The following is a 21,924-nucleotide window of genomic DNA, read 5'->3' as shown; positions in this document are numbered from 1 at the left end:
GACCTGGAGCCAGGATCTTCTTCCAGATCTCCCACACAGGTGCAGGGGCCCAGGGACTTGGGCCATCTTCTACTGCTTTCCCAGGCCATAGCAGAGAGCTGAATCAGAAGTGGAGCAGCCAGCACCATGGCTCAATAGGCTAATCCTCCACCTGTGGCGCCGGCACACTGGGTTCTAGTCCCGGTCAGGGCACCAGATTCTGTCCCAGTTGCCCCTCTTCCAGTCCAGCTCTCTGCTGCGGCCCGGGAGTGCAGTGGAGGATGGCCCAAGTCCTTGGGCCCTGCACCCCATGGGAGACCAGGAGAAGCACCTGGCTCCTGGCTTCGGATCAGTGTGGTGTGGTGGCCATTGGAGAGTTAACCAACGGTAAAGGAAGACCTTTCTTTCTCTCTCTCTGTCCACTCTGCCTGTCCAAAAAAAAAAAAGTGAAGCAGCCGGGTCTCGAACCGGCACCCACATGGGATGCTGGCACTACAGGCTGCGGCTTTACCTGCCACACCACTGCACTGGCCCCTCAAATTGTACATGGATCTGTACTCTGTAACTTTCTTTTCTATGTCCCAGGGCTTCAGATTTGGTTTATTCGAAGTTTACAAAGACTGTGATAGGATAAAAGGCGGCTGTACCATATTTCAGTAGGCAGAGGTTGTGGGAGAACTGTCTAGAGATGCAGGATTGATATTAATTTGGAAATTTTGTTGGCAATGAAAGATGACAAAAATTAGGGACAATTTGGTACTGAATGCAATATCAGTAAGTAACACCTTCATGTAAAGGACAGCTGGGGCCGGTGCCATGGCGTTGCGGGTGGAGCCGCTGCCTGCAGTGCCGGCTTCCCAAATGGGCACCAGTTCAAGACTCGGGTGCTCCACTTCCGATCCAGCTCTCTGCTGTGGCCTGGGAAAGCAGTAGAAGATGGCCCAAGTCCTTGGACCCCTGCACCCACGTGGGAGACCCGGAAGAAGCTCCTGGCTTCTGGCTCCTGGCTTTGGATCGGCGCAGTTCCAGCAGTTGCAGCCAAATGGGGAGTGAACCAGAGGATGGAAGACTCTGTGCCTCTCCTTCTCTCTGTGTAACTCTGGCTTTCAATTAAATAAATAAATCTTTAAAAAAAAGTGGGGATCAAGCTCATACATGGGCCTTCGGGGGACCCCTAAGTAATTACCCAATCGTATGTTACAGGACAAACTCCCAAAACTGGCTGGAGGAACTGCCCCAGAACCCTCAAAGCTGGGTTCACTCACCTGATGCAGGGGAAGGCAATTGCTGAGACCAGGGTGGTAGGAGAAAGTAGCTTATCTGCAGTGCCCAGAGCCAAGGGCGAGGCAGCTGGACGTCAACTCCTGGCCTTCTCAAGGGATTGATGGCCGTGAATTGTGTAGACTGTGTGTTGAGCAGTGAGTGAGCAGCTCCCAGCCTGTTTTAAAAAATTTTTTTAAGATTTATTTATTTATGGGGCCAGTGCTATGGTGCAGTGGGTTAATGCCCTGGCCTGAAGCGCCGGCATCCGATATGGGTGCCAGTTCGAGACCCGGCTGCTCCACTTCTGATCCAGCTCTCTGCTATGGCCTGGGAAAGCAGCGGGGGATGGCCCAAGTCCCTGGGCTCCTGCACCTGTGTGGGAGACCCAGAGGAAGCTTGTGGCTCCTGGCTTCGGATTGGCACAGCTCTGGCCATTGCAGGCAATTGGGGAGTAAACCATCAAATGGAAGACCTCTCCCTTCCTCCCCCACCCCCTCTCTGCCTCTCTTCTCTCTTTCAAATAAAGAAAAATCTTAAAAAAAAAAAAAAAAAAGATTATTTCAAAGGCAGAGCAATGGAGAGGGAGGGAGAGAGAGAGAGAGAGAGAGAATCTTCCCAGTCTTCCCAAATGACCACAATAGCTAGGACTGGGCCAAGCCAAGTCAGAAGCCAGGAACTCCATTTGTGTCATCCACATGGATAGCAGGGACCAAAGTACTTAAGCCATCATCAGCTGCCTTCCCAGTGGCACATTGGCAGGGAGTTGGATCAGAAGCGGAGCAGCCAGGACTCGAATAAGTGCACCGATATGGGATGCCAGCATGGCGAACAATGGTTTAACCCATGTGCCAAAACACCAGTCCCTCCTGGATTGCTCAGTGAAAGGGGCCAACGTGCTTTCTTGTGGTGCCAAAGGCAGGCTTGAGTCTGTCTGGGGTGTCTGAGTAGGACTTGCAAGTTCCAAGGAAGCTCTCAAAATAGGGGTTAGCACTGAGGCGTTAACTAGAGGTATACTCAGGTCTGGGCTCCAGTCTCACCCTTGTGCTTTAATGAATTCACCTTTAGCAAGGAGGTAGGTGACTGGCAATCATCAAATGGAAGACAGAGGAACCGCAAGCTGAGGGAGAGGTACCCATGAGGTCCACATCTGAGGCATTAGGGGTAGGGGCTTAGCTTCAATAACAGCATGGGTTTTAAACATTTAAAAAAATTTTTATTCATTTTTATTTCTTTGAAAGGCAGAATGACAAAGACAAAAAGAAATGAAGAGAGAGAGAGAGCTTTCATTTGTTGGTTTAATTCCCCAAATGTCCCCTCCCCCCCAGCCACTAGCTAGGGCTGGGCCAGATTAAATCCAGGAGGCAAGAATGCAATCCGAGTCTCTCATGTGAGTGGGCAGGGACCAAAGTACTTGAGCCAAACCCTGCTGCCTCCCAGGGTACCTATTACCAATAAGCTAGAATTGGGAGTGGAGCCAGGACTCAAACCTAGGTACCCAGATATGAGATGTGGGCATCTTGGGGCTGGCCAGCCTGAGGCTGAGGGCAGGGATAGCCAGGAATTCAGTCCACGTGAGTGGCAGGGACCCAGTCATGTGACCATCACCACTGCCTCCCAGGTTCTGCATTAGCAGGAAGCTGGAGTCTGAAGCTATAGCGGGGAACCAAAAACCAGAATTCCACTGTGGGATGCGGACATCCTAAGTAGTGTCTTAACTGCTGGGCCAAATGCCTGCCCTCCTCCCAGAATATTCTGATGGAAGAATGACTCTGGGTTCACTTAAATTCCCCAGTACCGTGCCCCTGATGCCAGAGACCTGTTGTCAGCAGGAGGGTGAGCACATGGCTTCATTACTTGGACATGGACGGGCACGGTTGACGCTGTCCTTGTGCTGAAAATAGAAAGTTAAGCATGATTACATAATCTCTGGGTTCCTCCAGCTCTGAGATTCCATAGACAATCAAAGGGTTAGGGAGAGGAGGCTCGTTTGTTCTAGATTCCATAGCTGGCTCTTTATAGGCAGAGGAACAGTGCGGGTGGAGGCGGCATCCACATCATGGTCTCAGTGGCACCTTCCTAAATCCACCTTAGTCAGGGTCTTGTCCTTGGGAGAGAAATTTGGAAAACTTACCGCTCTTGGCAGTAAGGGTAGACATGCACTAAGCAAACCAAATGACTAATTTGTTTATTTCATTTGAAAGGCAGAGAGACAAGAGACAGAGAGACATACAGGCTAACAGAGAGAGCCCCATCCACTGGTTCACTCCCCACATCCCCACAACAGCCAGGGCTGGAGCAGGCTGAATCCAGGAGCCTGGAACTCAGTTCCCATCTCCCACATGGTCACCTGCTGCCTCCTTGGGTCAGCACTGTTAAGAAGCTGGAACAGGAAGTGGAGCCAGGACTTGAATCTCGGCACTTCGATATGGGATGTGGGTGTCCCTGAGTGGAGTCTTAACAGCCAGGCCAGATGCCCACTCTCAAATGCCCAACTTACAAAGAGACAGTGTGAGGGTCTCCCGGGCCCCTCGAAGACCCCAGCAACGGGGTCATGGAACATGTCCTGGCCAGCGACAGTCAGCCCAGGTCTGTGTCCCCTGGTTAGGATCCACATTTGCAGCGGTTGTCAGCTTCCAGCTGGCCTGCGTGGCCCTGGCTCCCTCGCAGTGTATTTTAGTAAATCTAACTCTGCTCACTCTCCGCTCTGGTGAATTCTCGCTGCCTGCCACACAGGCCTCAAATGGTCACTTCCCACGACAGATGGGAACAATAAAATAGCAAGGGCACCGAGCATGCTCACTCCTGCCCCTGTATGTGTGACCCTGTGGGCGCCTGGAGGGAAGCAGATGGTCTTTAGTGCCCAGTGGACCAGATGTTAGAAGCGGGTGGGCGGGGGGTAGGAACCACACTCAGCCTTAGCAGGCTCAGGGGGAATCCTGAAGTGTCTGTCACCTACACAACAGCGACACACCTGCTCCAGGTGGGCAGGGATGCTTCTTCCTCCAGTCAGGGCTCTGTCCCTGACTGTGGGAAACGGAGCGGCACCATCCCCAGGACGCCTCGTGCCCCGGCTTTCCTGGCTGCCGGGCCTTCCTCCTGTACGCCCATCGCCTCGCCGCGTGGTCCAGTCCTGCCGCTCCCCGCCCCCGCCCCTCACCCCGCTCAGCTCGGTGTGGGTTTTGAAGTGCTCTTCCCTTTTTCCCAACCGGAGCAGGCGTGGAGAGGGCCCTGTGCCTCCCGGGGCCGTCCTGCAGGTGCGGGCCGAGTGGGCAGCAGGTTCCTTCCCACGTGGGCTTGTCCAAAGGGCTGGGTGCTGAACTGCCGGGCAGCGCCTTGCCCGAAGTCCCGGCAGCAGCGGGCTCGCGGCCACGAGTCCAGGAGGGGCGTGTCCCCGCGCTCACCTGCCATTGGCCAGGTGAGGCTGCCGGGTCGACCGCCGCGGCCGAGCTATAAGTGCCGAAGCCGAGGTTGCGGGGCCCAGGCGCGGTCAGGATGGTGGACAGCGTGTACCGGACCCGCTCTCTGGGGGTGGCGGCCGAAGGCCTCCCGGACCAGTACGCGGACGGGGAGGCGGCGCGCGTGTGGCAGCTCTACATCGGGGACACCCGCAGCCGTACCTCCGAGTACAAGACGTGGCTGCTCGGGCTGCTGCGGCAGCACGGCTGCCGGCGGGTGCTCGACGTGGCCTGCGGCACCGGGTGAGCCCGAGCGGGGTAGGGGGGCGACCAGGGGTCGGCTTGGCCGGGCCGCCAAACCACATGGCAGGCAGGAGCCAGGGCCCAGGAGCGCCGCCGCCGCCTCCGGGGGAAGAAGGGGTGCGGCGAGTGTCCGGGCGAGGGCGGAAGGAGAGCGGGGGTGAGGGTGCGCGGGCCTGGGCCTGGGCCTGGGCAGCAATGAGAGCGATCAGGACGCAGAGCAGGAGCCGGACTTTGGGGCCAGCCCTGATCCTGGCTCCCACCTGGACCCTCCTGCCCTGACCTTGGGCAGCGTTAACAATTGCTCAGCGTGCGTACATGCCAAGCGCTGCACCAGGAACTTGTGTTCCTGCTGTTTTTCAAACCCTCACAAAACCCCATGGGGGTGAGTAGTGCTAATCCGCACTCACTCCTGGGGAAGTGAGGGCTCAAAGTCAGTCAAGGCCCCACCTGGTGGGGAGGAGACACCACCCCAGGTTGGTTAGGGTCGCGCCACTGCGCTGTCCTGCTTCTGGGGCTATTACTTAACTCCAGGAGCTGCAAGTTGTCCCTTTCTCAAAGGCAGCTCACACACCTGCCCCAGAGTCCCTGGGAGGATTAATGCAGTTTGCACATTGCCTGGCTCTGCAAAGGTGCTCGTTAAGAGGCGCCCCCTGGTGATCAGCTGCAGATTTGCCAGGTCATCTGAGGGCAGTGAGAAGGCAGAGGGAGCCCGGGCCTCTGGAGTTGGGACAGAGGGGCTCCACTTGCCAGGGGCCTCCTTGCCTTCCCAGGCCCCTGAATGCCTCTCTCCGACCCTGTGCAGGGTGGACTCCATCATGCTGGTGGAGGAGGGCTTCAGTGTGACGAGTGTGGATGCCAGTGACAAGATGCTGAAGTATGCGCTTAAAGAGCGCTGGAACCGGCGGCACGAGCCCGCCTTCGACAAATGGGGTATGCAGTTCCGGCTGGGCGCAGCCCAGAGACGCCGTCCTCTCTGCCCTGGGTGCCAGGGCTGGGCAGGGGGACAGCTGGTTCTCCTCAAGGGGACAGCAAAACGGTCATCTCTCTGAGGAGGAAGGCTTGGGTACCAAAATGGGGCAGTGAGTATGAGAGCTTTAACTGGCCCTCCCCCCAAATGAACACACACACACAGCTCCCGCCTCTCTTGACCCCTCCATGTCCATCAAGACCCCCTCCTAACTGGATAGGATTGCGCACGCATGCAGGTGTGTGTGCATCTTAAAGAACAAACAGGCAGGACTGCACTTGGTGGAGGGGTGCTAGTCATGCCACGAGGTTACCCTGCTTCCTCTTCCCCCGCCTGGCCCCGTAGTCATAGAAGAAGCCAACTGGATGACTCTGGATAAAGACGTACCCCAGCCAGCAGGGGGTGGCTTTGATGCGGTCATCTGCCTTGGAAACAGTTTTGCCCACCTGCCAGACTGCAAAGGTGAGAGGTGTGGTCTCGGGCGGGCAGAGCCTTGCCTTGAACCCCACCCCTTTCCACAGACCCCTGGGAGCCTGCCCTCCTGCCGAAGCACACTCTGCTCTCTGCCCTCCTGTGCCGCAGTGCTGGAGCCCCTGGGGAGGAGACAGATGGGGGGAGGCTGGCGCTAGGGGCCCTGAGCTGACCGAGCCTCTGCCTGGAGCTCAGGGGACCAGAGCGAGCACCGGCAGGCGCTGAAGAACATTGCAAGCATGGTGCGCACCGGGGGCCTGCTGGTCATCGACCACCGCAACTACGACCACATCCTCAGCACGGGCTGTGCGCCCCCCGGGAAGAACATCTACTACAAGGTGAGCCCCCCAGGAGGGAGGGGCCGCAGTGCATGGTGTGAGCCTGGGCTCCAGGGCCCCACGGTGGGTGACAGAGGCTCACGCGGCCTGCACCACTGCCCAGAGTGACCTGACCAAGGACGTCACGACGTCAGTGCTGACAGTGAACAACAAAGCCCACATGGTGACCCTGGACTACACGGTGCAGGTGCCGGCGGCTGGCCAGGACGGCCCTCCGAGCTTGAGGTAACACTCGGCTTGGCGGAGGTGAGGTGGCCGCGAGGGGAGCCGGGGCCAGCAGGCCTCACGGCTGGCTGGGGCTCTGTTGCAGTAAGTTCCGGCTCTCCTACTACCCACACTGTCTGGCGCCCTTCACGGAGTTGCTGCGAGCAGCCTTCGAGGGCAAGTGCCAGCACAGCGTCCTGGGCGACTTCAAGCCTTACCAGCCGGGCCAGGCCTACGTTCCCTGCTACTTCATCCACGTGCTCAAGAGGACAGCCTGAGTGCGGCCGCAGCTCCCACAGCCTCCTGCCCGACCTGGGGAGGGGGGCCCGGCAGCCCCACGCCCAGCCCCTCTGTCCCTGCAGGTGCTGGGGGTGTGGGGATGTGGGTTCAGGCCAAAGGTAGAGTAAGCAATACAGCCTGTGCCTTGTCAGATCCTGCAGGCTTTGTGTTTCTATGTTGCTCTTCTCCACACCAAACAGTCCTGCCACGACACCAGCAGGGGGCGGCATACACTTTATTTTCAGCCACTGTGAGGGCCCAATCCCCAGCTCTCCTGAGCAGCTGGCCTGGGGCAGGAGATGCCTGGTGAGCTCTTCCTGGGGCTGCCAACACCGCTCCCTACCCAGGGCATCTCCCCGAGGGAGGTGGTCTTCAGGTGCATCGTGGGCAGCAGCCTGGGCAAGGGCCCTTTCCTCTCAGGTCTCTCTGTGGGGCCACCTGGGTACCTTTAGCCATTCTGGACAGAGTCTCGGTCTGCAGGGGGCTCCTAGCAGGCAGCAAACTTGCGCTGGATGCGTTTGTACCGCAGCAGCTCCTGCTCGCTGACTGAGGGCTGCAGCTGGGCAGCGGCCTGCAGCAGGTCCTCCATGGTGAGCAGCAGTGCCGAGCTGGCCGGCTCCAGCCCTGGGGGGAGAGGGGGGTGGCAGGGGGAGTGAGACCAGCGGACCCATCTCCGCTGAAGGCAGAGGCTGTGACCCAGGGGAGGGCCCTTCCTGCTCAGAGTACCCGGATGGCCCTCTTCTGAAATGCAGCCCCAGGCCTGGCTCGCACTAGTGTTTTTGGTTGATTTCTGGGGCTGGCAAAGGGCTCACCTTCCTCCAGGTCACGAACCCTGCGTTTGAGGGCAGCTGTCATGGCGTCCGAGCAGAGAGAGTACAGGTCTGCGCCTGTTAGCTGGGGCGGGCAGCAGTCCAGCACCTTCACCAGGCTCACCGAGGGCTCAAGCTTGAATCTTGTGGGGGTGGGGAACAGTTACAGCAGTCCTCACATCCTCCCTCTGAAGCCATCACTGCCCAACACACCCCGTGGCCACCCCAAGGCCCAGGCCCTCGGGGAGTGTCTCTGGAACAGGGCATACTTGCGTGTGATGGCGCTCAGAACACGCAGCTGGGAGGCCCGGTCCTCACTTGCACCCACAAACACCAGCTTGTCAAATCTTAGGGAGATGGGGGTGTCTGTGAGAGGAAGCCCAGCCAGGAAGGGGGGGAGGAGACGCAGAGCAGGGGTGAGGGATGAGCCCAGATGGGCCTGGTGGGGGGTGAGCAGGCTGGGGTGCCCACCTGCCAGGTCGCAGAAGGGCAGGGTCCAGGAGGTCTGGTCTGTTGGTGGCTCCGATCACAAACACATCCTGAGTGCTGTGAAGCCCGTCCAGCTCGGCCAGGAGCTGTGACACCACCCTGGAGGGGGGGAAGCAGAGCTGGGAGGGCCCTGGGGACCTGCCCCGCCTGTGCTGCCTCTCCCTGCAGGCTGCTCCTCACCGGGGCCTTGCGACCAGCTCTGCCTGTGCCCTCCACACAGGCCCCTGGGCTCCCTGGCACCACTGAACTGGAAGGGCAGGAAATTCTCTCTTTGGCTCCCACCCAGGACCCCAGACTCCACTCTCACTCAGACCCCCACCTGTCCATCACTCCTCCAGAGTCTCCACTTCGCCCCCGGCTTGGGGCCAAGGAGTCCAGCTCATCAAAGAAGATAATGCATGGCGCCGCAGCCCTGGCCCTGGCGAACACTGAGGGGAGAGAGGGGCAGGCAGCGAGGGGAGCTCAGGGGTCTGAGGCTGGGAGAAGACAGGGAGGCCGCACTCCAGGCAGGGACCGCCTCGTGGAAGGGAGGACGAGGCGTGACCACCAGCAGCCTGGGGGAGGGGCTGAAGCCCGGAGCCTCCCCTCTCTCACCTTCCCGCACGTTCTCCTCACTCTGGCCCACGTACATGTTGATGAGCTCTGGCCCCTTCACACTGAGGGAGGTCATGGGAGGGAGAGACCCCTCAGATGCGCGTGCACACACACAGTCACCCCCCTCTCGGGCTGCCCCCCATCCCTCGCCCACCTGAGGAAGGTGAGGCTGCACTCCGTGGCTACCGCCTTGGCCAGGAGGGTCTTGCCTGTCCCAGGGGGCCCGTGGAGCAGAAGGCCTGAGCGCCTCAGGCCCAGGCTCAGCAGCTCAGGGTGCTCCAGGGGGAGCTGAATGGTCTCCAGGATCTCCCTCTTCACCTCCTGCAGCCCGCCTACGTCATGCCAGGACACCGAGGGGATCTGGAAGATGGGGGGTGGGTGTCTGGCATATGCTGGTGGAGGCAGCTCCTGCCCAGCCTCCACTGGCCAGAGTCTGCACCTTGGGGGCTCCCACGGCCCGGGAGTGAGCCGTCTGCAGCTGCTCCAGCGCCTGCCCGAAGTCCTCAGCCAGAAGGGGAAAGCCGGCCGCACACAGCTCCCCCTCATCCTCCTCGCTCCAGCCGCCCGGCAAACTGCGGGAGGAGCAGAGTCCCCAGGAGGACCTGGCACAAGGCCTCCTTCCCGGCCCCTCCCCATCTCCTCTTGCCACCTGTCCCCTCCTGTGCTGAACTCCCCTTACCCTGAGTTCCTGATCCTGGTGCAGGCTGCCCGGCTGCTGTGGGCCACAAGGGCACAGAGATCCCCGGCCACGAAGCCCTAGCAAAGCGCAGGGGGACACATGAACAGGGCGTGGCAGGCGGGAACCATGGGGGACTGGTGCCCGGCAGAGCGGACTTGGGGGTTCCTCCCCTCACTGGCAGGCAGCAGCCAGCACTGAGCTCCTGTGGCCTCCCGGGGAGGCGCAGTGCCCTGCCTTCATACTCACTGCACACCGCCGTGCCAGCTGTGCCAGGTTCACCTCTTGGCCCAGGGGGAGGTGGGCAGTGAGGGCCCGCAGGATGCTGAGCCGCTGCCCCTCTGACAGCACGGGCACCTCCAGCTCGTGTGGAAATGCTGTCTGTATGTCAGCAGGCAGGTCCTGGGCCCGGCTTGTGGTGGCCACAACCATGAGGGGAGGGCGGCTGCAGGAGGAGGGGTGGGCACTGAGGGCGGGGACGTGGCTGGAGCTCCTAGGCCCTGCCCTGTGCTGAGGTGGCTGCAGGGCAGGGACAGTGGTGGGGCCGGGATGGGGCAGAGATCAGCCCCACCCTAAAGTTCCCGGCTGGGCCAAGGGAATACCTCGGGGGATGGGAGCTGTTCTTCCCAGGAGGTCCCGGGACCACATCCTCCTCCCTCCAGACACCCCAGGACCCTCAGCTCAGGGCTGCCAGTAGCAACCCAGGGAGCAGCGGATGGCTGAGAAGCCACAGGGGCTGTGAGGAAGCACTGAATGGCTCCAGGGGGAGCCCAGGCCTCGCGGGACGCCAGGCCCAGCCCTTCATGAATACCTGCTGAGGGGGTCCTCATTGAGGAGGAGGTGATGCAGCACGGCCACCACCCGGGCATCCTCGCCCAGCCCATCACGGTCGCGGCCTAGCAGGTCCAGGGCCGTCAGCAGCAGGACCACAGGCCGGCAGCGGCGGGCCCGGGAGAAGGTGGCCTGCAGTTTTGTCTCCACAGCCCCACTGCTGTCTGCACAAAGGCTGGAGCAGGGCACCTGGTACAGAGGCAGGCAGAGTGGGGAGGAGCAGTCAGAAGCAGGCATGGGCCCCCTTGCTCCTGAGGGCAGGGCTGGGTACAGGGGGCACACTGGCCAGCTCCCACCTCTTAGCCACCCTACCCCAGGCCCTGGACTGTCCACCCTCCTCCTTCTAGAAAGCACCCACAGTGGCCGAGCATCATGGGAATACGCTGACCTGCGGCCCACTGGACCGAGGTACTGGGGAGGAAGAGGGAGAATCTGGGGAGGCCAAGGGGGCTCTGCTGTCCAGAGAGCCTCACCTTCAGTAAGTGGAGCCCAAGGCGACCGCAGGCCGCCGTGACCGCTGTGGTCTTCCCACTGCCTGGGGGGCCCCGCAGGAGGACACAGCTAGTTCCTGTCAGCAAGGCCCCTCTGAAACCAGAGAACAGTCACTTGTACCCTCAATTCTGCCCATATTTAAAGTCCCCACTCACACAGGAACCGTGGGATCTCAAAAGCAGACCCGGGTTTCTCTCTCCTGGGCCTCCCTGCCCACAACCCAGTGTTGTCTCCACAGTGAGGCTGCACCTCCCGCACTTCCCACACCGCCTGTGGTATCTGGTGGGGCCTGGAACACATCCCACATCTAGAGACTGACCCCTTCCACCATCACTGTGTCCGCGGCAAGGCCTGCACTGTCACATCCGGTCTGCACTGTATGGAGAGGCACAAGGGTGGGCACTGGCTCTGCACTTGGGCAGCTATGCCCTTCAGGGCCAGTGGGCTCTGCATGGGAAGGGGAGCCCCAGAGAAGCAGCCTCTGGGGCTGGTTCTTCGTCCACAGCCGACTTCGGAGGATGGAGGTTATCTCAGGAGAGAGCCTAGGAATTCGCTTATGGAGGATGGGACCAGGCACACAGGCCTGGGGAAGGTCCTCCCACTCCCACTCCAGCCACAGCAGTAGGAATAGGGCAGCCTGGCAGGTTCTAAAGCAGGCTCTCCTCACCCCAGGACAGCAGCCTCACTCACCCCAGCTGGAGGCGAGGCTTCAGGGCAGCACAGATCTCAGCCACCAAGCCCTCCAGGCCCGGAGGAGACAAGGTACTCCACGGAGCGCCTGCTGAAGGGAGACTGGGAACGCAGCTCAGGGTGGAACCCACCTGGGAAAGGCAGGAAGCAGCTTGTGTTCCTAAATCTTGCTTCCAGCCCCCACCTCCCTCCCTGCCAGGTCTACGCACGACCCTGGGGCCTCACCATGTACAAGGAAGTGTGGGTGGTGTCAGCCAAGTAGGTGCTGGCTGGCCCATCTGCAACCTCCCCGATCGTTCTCTTCACTTTAAAGAACAGCTCTCGCCACCTGCGGGAGAGAGGCCCGATGAACCCCAGACCGCAGGCTTGCAGGCTGCCCACCCCAGGACAAGGTGGCTTTGTGCATGACAAGGGGTGCAGGGAGATAGGAAAGATTTTTCCTTTCTCCCCCACACTGCACCCCACAAATGCGAAGGGCAGGAGCTATCCCTGTCCCTTTGCTCCCCAACGACAATCCTCAGAGGGCCTAGGGGCTGTGTTTCTGCAGGTACTCGGGCTGCCGCAGCCAGCAAGGGATTATCTCATCATTTCCGGTGGCTTCACAACACAGTCTCCACCTCAAATGAGGGGACTTCACAAAGTCCACGGCAAAGTGGAATTAAAAGCTAAGTTTATTTGCATGCAAACATTTTTGAGATCTGTGTACAGTTTCTCATTAACATAACAATTTTTTGAAGACCCCTGGCACATACCCACTCAGGCCCTCAAGCCTCAGAAGGAGGGAGACTCCCTGGCTCTCATTCAAGCCACAAAATCTAATGGCAGGCAGACTCCCTGATAACGATATCTACGAGTACTGAGTCTCTCTTTCCTGGCTGCATGTGGGAATGACCTGTGAAGCTTAAAAAAAAATTAAACATTTTTCACTCATTATATGCTCCCATTTAGGAGACTCAAGGTTGCCAGAGGCCGAGGGGCAGGGGAGGATATGGAGTGGCTGGCAGTGAGTTCCGGGCTTTTCCTAGGGTGATGAAAGTGGTCTGGAATTAGACAGCGGTGTTGGCTGCACGACCGTGTGAATGTAATTAAAACCACTGGGTTGAAAGTATGAGTTTTATGGTGTGTGAATTTATCTCGATTTAAAAATTAACAGTCCTCCCTCCTCTGGGGGAAGAAGAGGATTCTGGTCTGATGGGTCTGGACAAGGCTTTGCTTCTGTTTCAAAAGCTCCCCTCGCCATTCTGACAGGGCTGTGCAGACTCTGGCTAGCGTCCCAGTGAGGGCAGTTCAATCTCCTCAAGGGGATGGGCCGCAGGTAGCAGCTACGAACTTCATCTTTCAAATAAAGACAGGAGGCGAACTCCTCCCCTCTTCAACCTGCAGACAGCAAGGCAAAGACAGAGCCAATCACTCGGGCCCCTTGCTCACACAGCACCACAGCTACAAGGCTGCGCCCTCCGTCCTCCAGCAGTGGGTGGAGGCGGGGATGCCTCAGGGTGATCCGGGGAAGTGCAGCAAGTGAGCATTCAAAATGCCTGCGTTCCAGCTGGCAGTGACTGCGGTCAAAGCAAGCACAAGTGGAGCATATGGCCAGCGCCGGGAGCTCCGCACAGGAGTGTGAGGAGGGTCAGCACTGCTGTGTACAGCGAGAGACCACCTTCCCCCGCGGAGGGCTGCTGCAACGCCCTAGTGAGCAAAAGGGCCAGAGCTCGGGAACCTGTCAGGACACTGCAGAGGACATGGGGTATGTTCCAGAGAGCCAGATGGACAGCCGTGGAGCTGGCTCCTGCATGGCCTGGTTCTAGGAAGTGGGGCACAGGAAACACACTGAAGAGGCTACACCAGTAACAAAGGAATTCCCTTCCAGGGAGCAGAGGACATTCCTAACCAAGCCTAGGGAAGCCCAAGGCACTCCTCTCCACGCACCCCAACCCTGCCTGCCTTGGGACTTGCCGGGGTGGGGGAGAGAACCACGTACGTGCTCAGCACCCAGAGGGAAGGCAGGTTTCTACAGGGTTGGGACGGCAGAGATCCAGGGACAGAACTGGCTTGCTGGTCTGTCTTGATTAGTCCTTGCGCCTATTTTCCTTTGGGAAGCACAAAGGGTGGGTATGCTATAGCTTTCCTCACAGGTGTTTGCTAAATTTCAGATGGGAGACAAAGGAGGGAACTGCCTGATAAGTGCCAGCGTGGCATTTTCTGTCAGACCCCAGCCGCAGCCTGGGACACCGCAGAGGTGTCATGAAGCCTAAATGGGGTTACACAGGGCACCACCAGGCTCTCCATATGGGCAGCACCGCCCTGAGATTAGAGGCACTGAGCCCCGGCCAGAGCCAAGCTTTGGATATGGACCAGGGAGAATCAGGTTCTCCAGATAAGGCATCTCTCTTGGCAGAGGCCCCGGGCTGGCGAGGCCGGAGACCTGGGACAGGACAGCTCTTAAAGCTGGGTTAGTGCATCTCTCAGCTGTGATCTCCTTTTAGTTCTCTGCCGCAGGAAGTCGGTCCAGACTGGAGGCTGCCTGTGGTACATTTTCCTCCCTTCACATTTGGCCAAAGCAGTCCTCACATGGAACCTCTGCGCTCAGAGTCAACAGGAGGAGGAGAAAAGCTGGACCCCTGGTTTTGGGTTCTTGGCTCGGTTATGCTGTTTGTTACTCTCCATTGAGGACAGGAAACAGAGGCGTCCTCTCGAGGACAGCAGCAGACTGTCTCTTCTCTGTTTAAGGCTGAGAGACAGAAGTGAGGAGCAGAAAGGTACATACTCCATCAGCTACGGCAGCAACCAGTGCCTGTGTGGCCTTATGCTGAAGTCGTGGCCGAAGTAGCCCTGTGGCTGACAATGGACAGGAAGGAAGGAATCCTGTCTCGGTCTAGGCCATTCACCTACTCTTATTCCTTTACTCCCCCTGAGCCCACCAATCAGTCTGAAGATGAACACCTCCCAAAACCGGCAGGTTCAGTGGTTCTTAACCTTTTCTCAGTCGTGCACCTGTTTGGGAATGTGAGGGAGGGGCGGACCTTCTCTCCACGCCTGTGCGTGACAGCCAGAGAACATCTCAGGCACACAACTCAGGCGAAGGGGATCAGAGAATTCCTGCACCAGGTTCCGAAGCCCAGCTGTGAAACAGGAGGCTGCTGCATACCTGGGCAGTTTCTCTGGGCTTCCTTCCAGGATCTCTACTTGCCCCACCGTTGGCACACACAGGACATCCCCTTCTTGGACTACCCTGCAACACAGCAGTGGTCCTGGTCAGCTCACAACAGGAGTTAGGAGTATGCGTCTGACATCTCCCACGCCCCTCCCCAACATGCAGACCACGGAGTCCTAGGGCTCTACCGTACACCCAGAGAACCCAAGCAGTTCTCCAGGGTACGAGGCAGAGCTAGAATGAACTGACAGAAGTGCCAGAGAGGACGGAAAGATCAGAGACCAGTGGGGGTCACAGCAGCACCGGGCTTTCTTGGAACTCTCTCTGATCAAGAAGCTTCTCGGTTTAGAATGCCCACATTCACTTCAAGGTCCAGAGTTCTCTCCTGCTGCCTGCCTGATACACCAAGAGGATTCTAGCCACAATATTGCCTAAAATGTGGCTTTAAAAAAAAAAAGGATTTATTTGAAAAGCAGAAAGAATCTTCCACTTACTGGTTGACTTCCCCAATGTCTGCAACATCCAGGGCCAGGTCAGACCAAAGCCAAGACCCCAGACTCTATTTGGGCCTCCTGTGTAGGTGGCAGGGATCCAAGTACTTGGGCCATCATTAGCTGCCTTCCAGGAACATTAGCAGGAAGTTGGATCAGAAGTGGGGTAGGGGCTGGCGCTGTGGTGTAGCAGGTAAAGCTGCCACCTAAGTGCCAGCATCCCATCCGGGCACCGGTTTGAGTCCTGGCTGCTCTATTTCCCATCCAGCTCTCTGCTATGGCCTGGGAAAGCAGTAGAAGATGGCCCAAGTCCTTGGGCCCCTGCACCGCGTGAGACCTGAAAGAAGCTCCTGGCTTCAGATTGACACAGCTCTGGCCGTTGCTGGCCACGTGGGGAGTGAACCAGCGAATGGAAGACCTCTCTCTCTGTGTGCTTCTTCCTCTATGTAACTCTGCCTTTCAAATAAATATTAAAAAGAAAAAAAAAAGTGGGGCAGCCAGGGCTTGAACAAACATCCCAAAATGGGATACAGGCAGCTTAACTTGCTGTACCACAATGCCTGCCCTTTTTAAGTTTATTTATTTTCAAAGATTTGTTTATTTGAAAGGTAGAGTGACAGAGAAGAGACACAGAGACAGAGAATCTTCCATTCACTTCGTTCTCTCTCCAAATGTCCGAAACAGCTGGAACAGAGCAAGGCTGAAACCGGCAGCCCAGAACTCCACCTGGGTCTCCCTCATGGGTAGCAGGGACCCAAATACTTGAGCTATCCTCTGTTGCCTTCCCAGGGACATCAGCAGGAAGCTGGTTCAGAAGTGGAGTAACCGGGACTCCAACCAGGTGCTCAATACCCACCAGATGTGGGCGTCCCAAGAGCCGGGACTGGAGCCCGGCACTCCAGTTTGGGATACAGGTATCCCTGGCAGCAGCTAAACCGGCTGCATCACAATGTCCACCCCTAAAATTTGGCTCCTTTGAATCAGAGGTCCCGGGACGCCTACCTCTCAGGCACAGGATGGAAGAGTGACGAGGGAGATACTTCCCGCCCTCCATGGAGCAGGCAGCTAACCTGGGTGTCTGAAAGTGCCGGTAAAGCGCGTGGTCATAGTTCCCGTTAGTGCTGTAGTGGGGAGAGGACACAATCTCGATGTGTAACTCTCTGGCAAACGGAGGTCCGCCGAGCAAGGAGCAGCTTCCCTTGCCTTCAGGGGCAGTGCAGCCTTCCAGGTACCTCTGTGGAGAAGCAACCACTGCCTTACAACCGTCTCCCGAGGAATCAGGATTGCCCTTTGTCTTAGCAGCCAACAGATCTGCTTCCACCCCCAGCCTTCCACAGCACAGGGCTTGCTGGAGCAGGGCCTGCGGCAGCAAAGCCGGCTACCTCTATCTTCCCTAATGGGCACCAGCAAAAGACGTCACTTCCTTTTCTGACTCTGGCTCCAAACAGTTCCCCAGTAAAGAGAACCTTCCTGTGGCACCTTTAACTTGGCCCTGAGCCAGTGAAGTGGGAAAGACAATGAGTGACCCCAAGCAGTCACTGGGATGATGAAGCAGGCATTAGTGGGGCCCTGAATTCAGGCTGGAGGAAAAGAACAGGACCTCACCAGCCTGGACAAGGCTGATTCAGCTGATACCACTGGAGTACTCCGGCAGCTTTTTCTCCACTACAAAGGGAATCTACCTTCATGCTTTTTTTTTTTTGACAGGCAGAGTGGATAGTGAGAGAGAAAGAGGTCTTCCTTTGCTGTTGGTTCACCCTCCAATGGCTGCCACGGCCGGCGCACCGCGCTGATCTGATGGCAGGAGGCAGGTACTTATCCTGGTCTCCCATGGGGTGCAGGGCCCAAGCACTTGGGCCATCCTCCACTGCACTCCCTGGCCACAGCAGAGCTGGCCTGGAAGAGGGGCAACCGGGACAGAATCTGGCGCCCCGACCAGGACTAGAACCCGGTGTGCTGGCGCCACAAGGCAGAGGATTAGCCTAGTGAGCCACGGCACCGGCCCCTTACCTCTCTTCTTGACAACCCATGGTATTAACTGGCTACTCCAGCACTGCCCAATAAAACTTCCTACAATAATAGAAATGTTCTATATCTAGTGTGGCTACTGAGCCCTTGAAATGGGGGTAAAGCAACTAAAGAATGATATTTTGCCCTTTATTTCATTTTAATGAAAGAAGCACTAACTGACTAGCAGCTTCTGTATTGGACAGCTCTGGCCTAAACCATATATCAGACTGCATTAATAAGCTATCATTAATTATTTTAATTAACTAATCATTAATTGGCCATACATGTAGCCATTATTAATTAAACATCAGACTGTATTTGTCCCCTCGAACTCAGCTGCCATCTTGAGGTGAAGGCAGAAACCAAAAACTTTTCGTGGATGTATTTAATAAAATAGTAAATACCAGGCATCAAATATAATAATAAAAAGCCTCTTCCTTTAAGAATTAATTTAGAATACATGTTGAGTAACCTTTATCTTAAATACTTGAGACCAGTGTTTCAGATTTTGGATTTTTTTCCTCGATTTTGGAATACTAGCATAGACTTTACAGCTTCAACATCTCTACTTTGAAAATCTGAAATCTAAAATCTGGTATGTTCCAATTTTGAATTTCAGATTAGGGATGCTCAGCCAGTACATGACTAGAGATTAGGCAGATTATGTAATCATAACAGGAAAGTACAAAATAAATGCCCTAAGAAAGGTACAAAATGCTCTTGGAGGAAGAAGTCGTGTTAACTGTGTTGGTGAGATTGCGAAAGGCTTTCCGACAAAGGCAGACTCTTTAGATGGGTCTTGAAGGTTAGGGCAGCAGGATTTCAACAGATGAGTCTAGAAAATGGGGAGGTACTTGAAGTCAGGGTGAGTGAGAGACACATCGCTGAGCCATCCTCCTCCTCACTACCCTGCACAGCACTGGGCAGGCTGTCCCGTGTTCAGCAAACAGCCGATTAGAGCAAGCAGACTAACACGCACACCCCTCCCCCAACCTGACTGTGAACCCCACTTTTCACCTGAACAGATGAGGCGCCTTTCCTGCACCACTTCCACCACCGGGGCTTATGGTATTTTGATTACAGACAATGGCTAAGTAAGGCAGAGGCATTCAGCGAAAAACTCCTAAACAGTAAGGAGAAGGGGACCAGGAGTCTACTGCTCTGGTCTTCCAATCCAGCTAAGACAGAGAAGAGGAGGCACTTCTGACCCCAGTCCTGTTTCATACCTGGATGCTGAGTTCTCCCACTTCCAGGGGGTCACAGCCGAGATTAAAAGCCAGAGAGACAGGCACCAACGCCAGACCGTTGGCGAGCGGCTCTCTCACCTGCCCAGAGCCCGGTCCCAGCCTCTCAGAGAGGTCCCAGCGAGGCTCCAGGACCCGCACCGTGGCCAAGTGCGGCTGGGAAGTGCTCGGTGACTCGCCGGCCCGAGCCACCCACACCCATTCGCCCTGGAAGAGCCCGAGGCCGCGGAGACAGCTCCGGCTCACCCCCAGTGACTCTCCAGTCCCTCCCAGAACTCCTTGGAGTCGTCGGACCGTATTGGAAACGGCGAAGGAGGACACGACGGGCGCGGCTGGGGGCCGGCTGCAGTCCCCCGTCTCCGGGCACAGCCTAGCCCGCCCGCGGAGCTCGGTCACGGCCAGCCGCGTCCCCGGGCCCAGCAGCCCTTGCAGCGCCGGCCGCGTCTCCAGGACCCGCGGCCCGGGCACTGGCAGGGTCTCTCCGCGCCTCACCAGCAGCGGCCCGATTCGCGGCCCGAAGCCCGGCCCCGGCGAGGTGCCAAGAAGCGCCCAGCCTAGTGCCGGGGGCCGCCGCACGGGACGAGCCCGCACCCACGCCCCGGAGCCCAGTGCCAGGAGCCGGAGCAGCGCGCGGCTGACCAGCAGCTGCGGGGGCCCAGGGCCCTGCTCTTCCGTCCCCGCGCCCGGCCCCTCGAGGGCCGCCACAAGCAGAGCCGGCCCCGCCGGGCTCTCGCCTGCAGGTCGCAGAGCCAGCACCAGGCCCAGTCCCGCCGCAGGCCACGGGCCCCCGGGCGGGAGCAGCACAGCCAACGGGGGTGTCTCAGTGGGGAAGGGCTCCAGCACTCGCAACACAGCCAGCGCCATGGTGACAGGAGACCAATGAGGAGCCTGAAGGAGCTCGGCTTCCGGAGCCGGCGACCCTAGGACCAGGAGGCGGGAGAGGCGTTTCCGCTTCCGGCCGGGCAGGCGAGAGGGGAGGGGGGAAATGGGCGGGGCGTCGGGCTTCGCGGGTCCGTGCCTCGATGGCAGTTCCCGCGATGACTGCGGTTGCGCGGTCTTCACGCATGCGCCCTTCGAACCTCTGTTCACCAGGGCTTGCTGTTGCGTTTTAGGGGGAGTACCGTCCTCCCGGCCTCATGCCTGTAGCCCTGTATCGTGCACTTAACAGTGTATTGACTCATCAGTGAACAGTTAGCGGGCCCAGGACTGACTCGGGCCAGTGGAATGTCTAGGAAGGAGTCCATTCCTCTGTGGCACTCCTACAGTTTCCCCAGTGAAACTGAGGCTCGGAGGTTTGGGATGGCGGAGGTTGCGAAGGGAGTGGTAGGGTTATAAAAATGTCTCCGACGTGCTCATGGGTATGTGGTGGTTGCTGGCTGAATTACATGTGATTCATGGAGCCCTGCAGTGCTTGGTGCTGCCACACCTGTTCCGACACATCCTACACAAAACCCACGTTCCCGGGCTTCTTGTCCTGCTCATTGTCCTGTTGATGCTACTCCCACCAAGCTTGAATTAAAGACAAAGCTTTCCTCTCTCATTACCCACCCCCAGCCCGCTTGCCCTCCCCCGCCAATCCTTGCACACCATTCACTGTTTCTAATTCTAGTCTGGGTCAAGCAGCAGAGCAGGCAGGAGGGAGGGGTTCAAGGCTTTTGTCGTGAGCACTGAGCCAACAGCTGGTTCTGACCTGATTCTTAGATCCCATCCTTGCCTGCACCTCCACTGCTCTGTGGGAGACACTGAAAGTGACAGGCCACATTTCCAATGACTCTGTCGTTTTCGCTGAGAATCCAGTGGATCGGATGGTGGCAATCTCCTCCTTGTGGACCTCGCATTCTCTTACAGCTTTCTGCTTTCGTCACAGCTGAGCATCCTGAGGCTGTCTTCTATTTTGTACATTTTGCATTCCTGAAAATCTGAAAAATATCTGAAAACTGTGTTATATGTTACAAGATGTTTTAAAAAGATTTTTTTACTTATTTGAGAAAATTACAGAGAGAGAGAGAGATTCCACTCGCTGTTTCACTCCCCAGATGGCTGCTACAGGGCTGGGTCAGGCTGCAGTCATGAGCCCAGAACTCCATCCAGGTCTCTTTCATGGGTGGCAGGGGCCAAGTACCTCAGCCATTATCTGCTGCTCTTCCACGCACATGATCAAGGAACTGGATTTGAAGAGGAGCAGCCAGGACTCAAACTGGCACTCAGATATTAGATGCCAACATCGCAAGTGGAGGTTTAACCCACTGTTCCACAGTGCTGTCCCAGCCCCCATATTTAACAGAACATTCAGGAAGGTACTTGGTACCTGGATTCACATGGATGAAAGTTCCCATTTAGGGTGTGGGCATTCGGCTTAGTGGCTTAGATGCCCGCACCCCGCCTCACTCAGAGTGCCTGAATTTTTTTTTTTTTTTTTAACAGGCAGAGTGGACAGTGAGAGAGAGAGAGACAGAGAGAAAGGTCTTCCTTTTGCCATTGGTTCACCCTCCAATGGCCGCCGGCGCACTGCGCTGATCCGAAGGCAGGAGCCAGGTGCTTCTCCTGGTCTCCCATGGGGTGCAGGGCCCCAGCACTTGGGCCATCCTCCACTGCACTCCCTGGCCACAGCAGAGAGCTGGCCTGGAAGAGGGGCAACCGGGACAGAATCCGGCACCCCAACCGGGACTAGAACCCGGTGTGCCAGCACCGCAAGGCGGAACATTAGCCTAGTGAGCCGCGGCGCCGGCCTAGAGTGCCTAAATTTGATTCCTGGCTCTGGCTCCCAACAATGCAGATCCTGAAAGGTAGCAGTGATAACTCAAATAATTAGGTTCCTGCCACTCAAATGAGAGAGCTGGATTGTGTTCCAGTTTGGCTTAGCCCTGGATCTTGTCTGGCTCAGCACTGGCTGTTGTGAGCATTTGGAGAGTGAACCAGCAGATGGGAGTGTGCATGTACTCTCTCTGCTACTCAAAGAATAATTAAAAAGAAAATTCCAATTTTGTAGTTGTACTATACGTGACTTTGTCCTCTGCCTCCCAGAGGGACCAATGACAGGATGGATGAGGAGAGGGGCATAAAGGATATGCCTGCGGCCGGCGCTGTGGCTCACTTGGCTAATCCTCCGCCTGCGGTGCCCGTACTCCGGGTTATAGACCCTGTTGGGGCGCCGGGTACTAGTCTTGGTTGCTCCTCTTCCAATCCAGCTCTCTGCTTGGCCCGGGAGGGCAGTGGAAGATGGCCCAAGTGCTTGGGCCCCTACATCC

General features: G+C 57.5%; 2 protein-coding genes across 5 annotated transcripts; one reads left to right on the top strand and one right to left on the bottom strand.

Annotated features, from left to right (window-relative positions):
• The first annotated feature begins 4,721 nt into the window (after positions 1-4,721).
• On the top strand, positions 4,722-7,357 carry GNMT (glycine N-methyltransferase). Its single transcript, XM_002714413.6, has 6 exons — positions 4,722-4,940; positions 5,743-5,870; positions 6,253-6,369; positions 6,574-6,716; positions 6,820-6,941; positions 7,027-7,357. Exons 1-6 carry the CDS (start codon positions 4,735-4,737, stop codon positions 7,196-7,198), a joined length of 888 nt encoding a protein of 295 aa, XP_002714459.1. The 5' UTR covers positions 4,722-4,734; the 3' UTR covers positions 7,199-7,357.
• Positions 7,358-7,416: 59 nt separating this feature from the next.
• Positions 7,417-19,607, bottom strand: PEX6 (peroxisomal biogenesis factor 6). 4 transcript variants are annotated; one of them, XM_051854736.3, is made up of 17 exons: positions 18,659-19,607; positions 16,493-16,656; positions 14,926-15,009; positions 12,006-12,108; positions 11,781-11,911; positions 11,072-11,183; positions 10,579-10,787; positions 10,017-10,212; positions 9,771-9,847; positions 9,531-9,663; positions 9,246-9,451; positions 9,092-9,153; positions 8,817-8,925; positions 8,480-8,596; positions 8,278-8,355; positions 8,012-8,151; positions 7,417-7,823 (listed from the first exon to the last, which is right to left on the bottom strand). In XM_051854736.3, exons 1-17 carry the CDS (start codon positions 19,538-19,540, stop codon positions 7,687-7,689), a joined length of 2,940 nt encoding a protein of 979 aa, XP_051710696.2. In that variant the 5' UTR covers positions 19,541-19,607; the 3' UTR covers positions 7,417-7,686. The 4 variants fall into 4 exon arrangements, with proteins under 4 accessions (XP_051710696.2, XP_051710695.2, XP_051710697.2 ...); XM_051854735.3 differs by having other exon boundaries at positions 9,531-9,693; positions 18,659-19,601; XM_051854737.3 differs by having other exon boundaries at positions 9,531-9,693; positions 18,923-19,601.
• Positions 19,608-21,924: the final 2,317 nt, after the last annotated feature.

The sequence above is a fragment of the Oryctolagus cuniculus genome, chromosome 5, assembly GCF_051225735.1.
Source record: "Oryctolagus cuniculus isolate XC-2025 breed Fujian yellow rabbit chromosome 5, ASM5122573v1, whole genome shotgun sequence".
Classification (NCBI taxonomy): domain Eukaryota; kingdom Metazoa; phylum Chordata; class Mammalia; order Lagomorpha; family Leporidae; genus Oryctolagus; species Oryctolagus cuniculus.
This window is presented reverse-complemented; position numbering and strand designations above follow the sequence as displayed.

Bases quoted from the DNA above. Each gene is read 5' to 3' on its own strand.
- GNMT (XM_002714413.6), top strand. From the start codon at position 4,735: ATGGTGGACAGCGTGTACCGGACCCGCTCTCTGGGGGTGGCGGCCGAA. The intron at 6,370-6,573 runs GTGAGAGGTGTG...CCTGGAGCTCAG, and splicing joins CCACCTGCCAGACTGCAAAG to GGGACCAGAGCGAGCACCGG. The intron at 6,717-6,819 runs GTGAGCCCCCCA...ACCACTGCCCAG, and splicing joins GGAAGAACATCTACTACAAG to AGTGACCTGACCAAGGACGT.
- PEX6 (XM_051854735.3), bottom strand. From the start codon at position 19,540: ATGGCGCTGGCTGTGTTGCGAGTGCTGGAGCCCTTCCCCACTGAGACA. The intron at 15,010-16,492 runs GTTAGCTGCCTG...GCTGTGTTGCAG, and splicing joins CGGCACTTTCAGACACCCAG to GGTAGTCCAAGAAGGGGATG. The intron at 8,926-9,091 runs GTGAGAGAGGGG...CTCTCCCCTCAG, and splicing joins TGAGGAGAACGTGCGGGAAG to TGTTCGCCAGGGCCAGGGCT.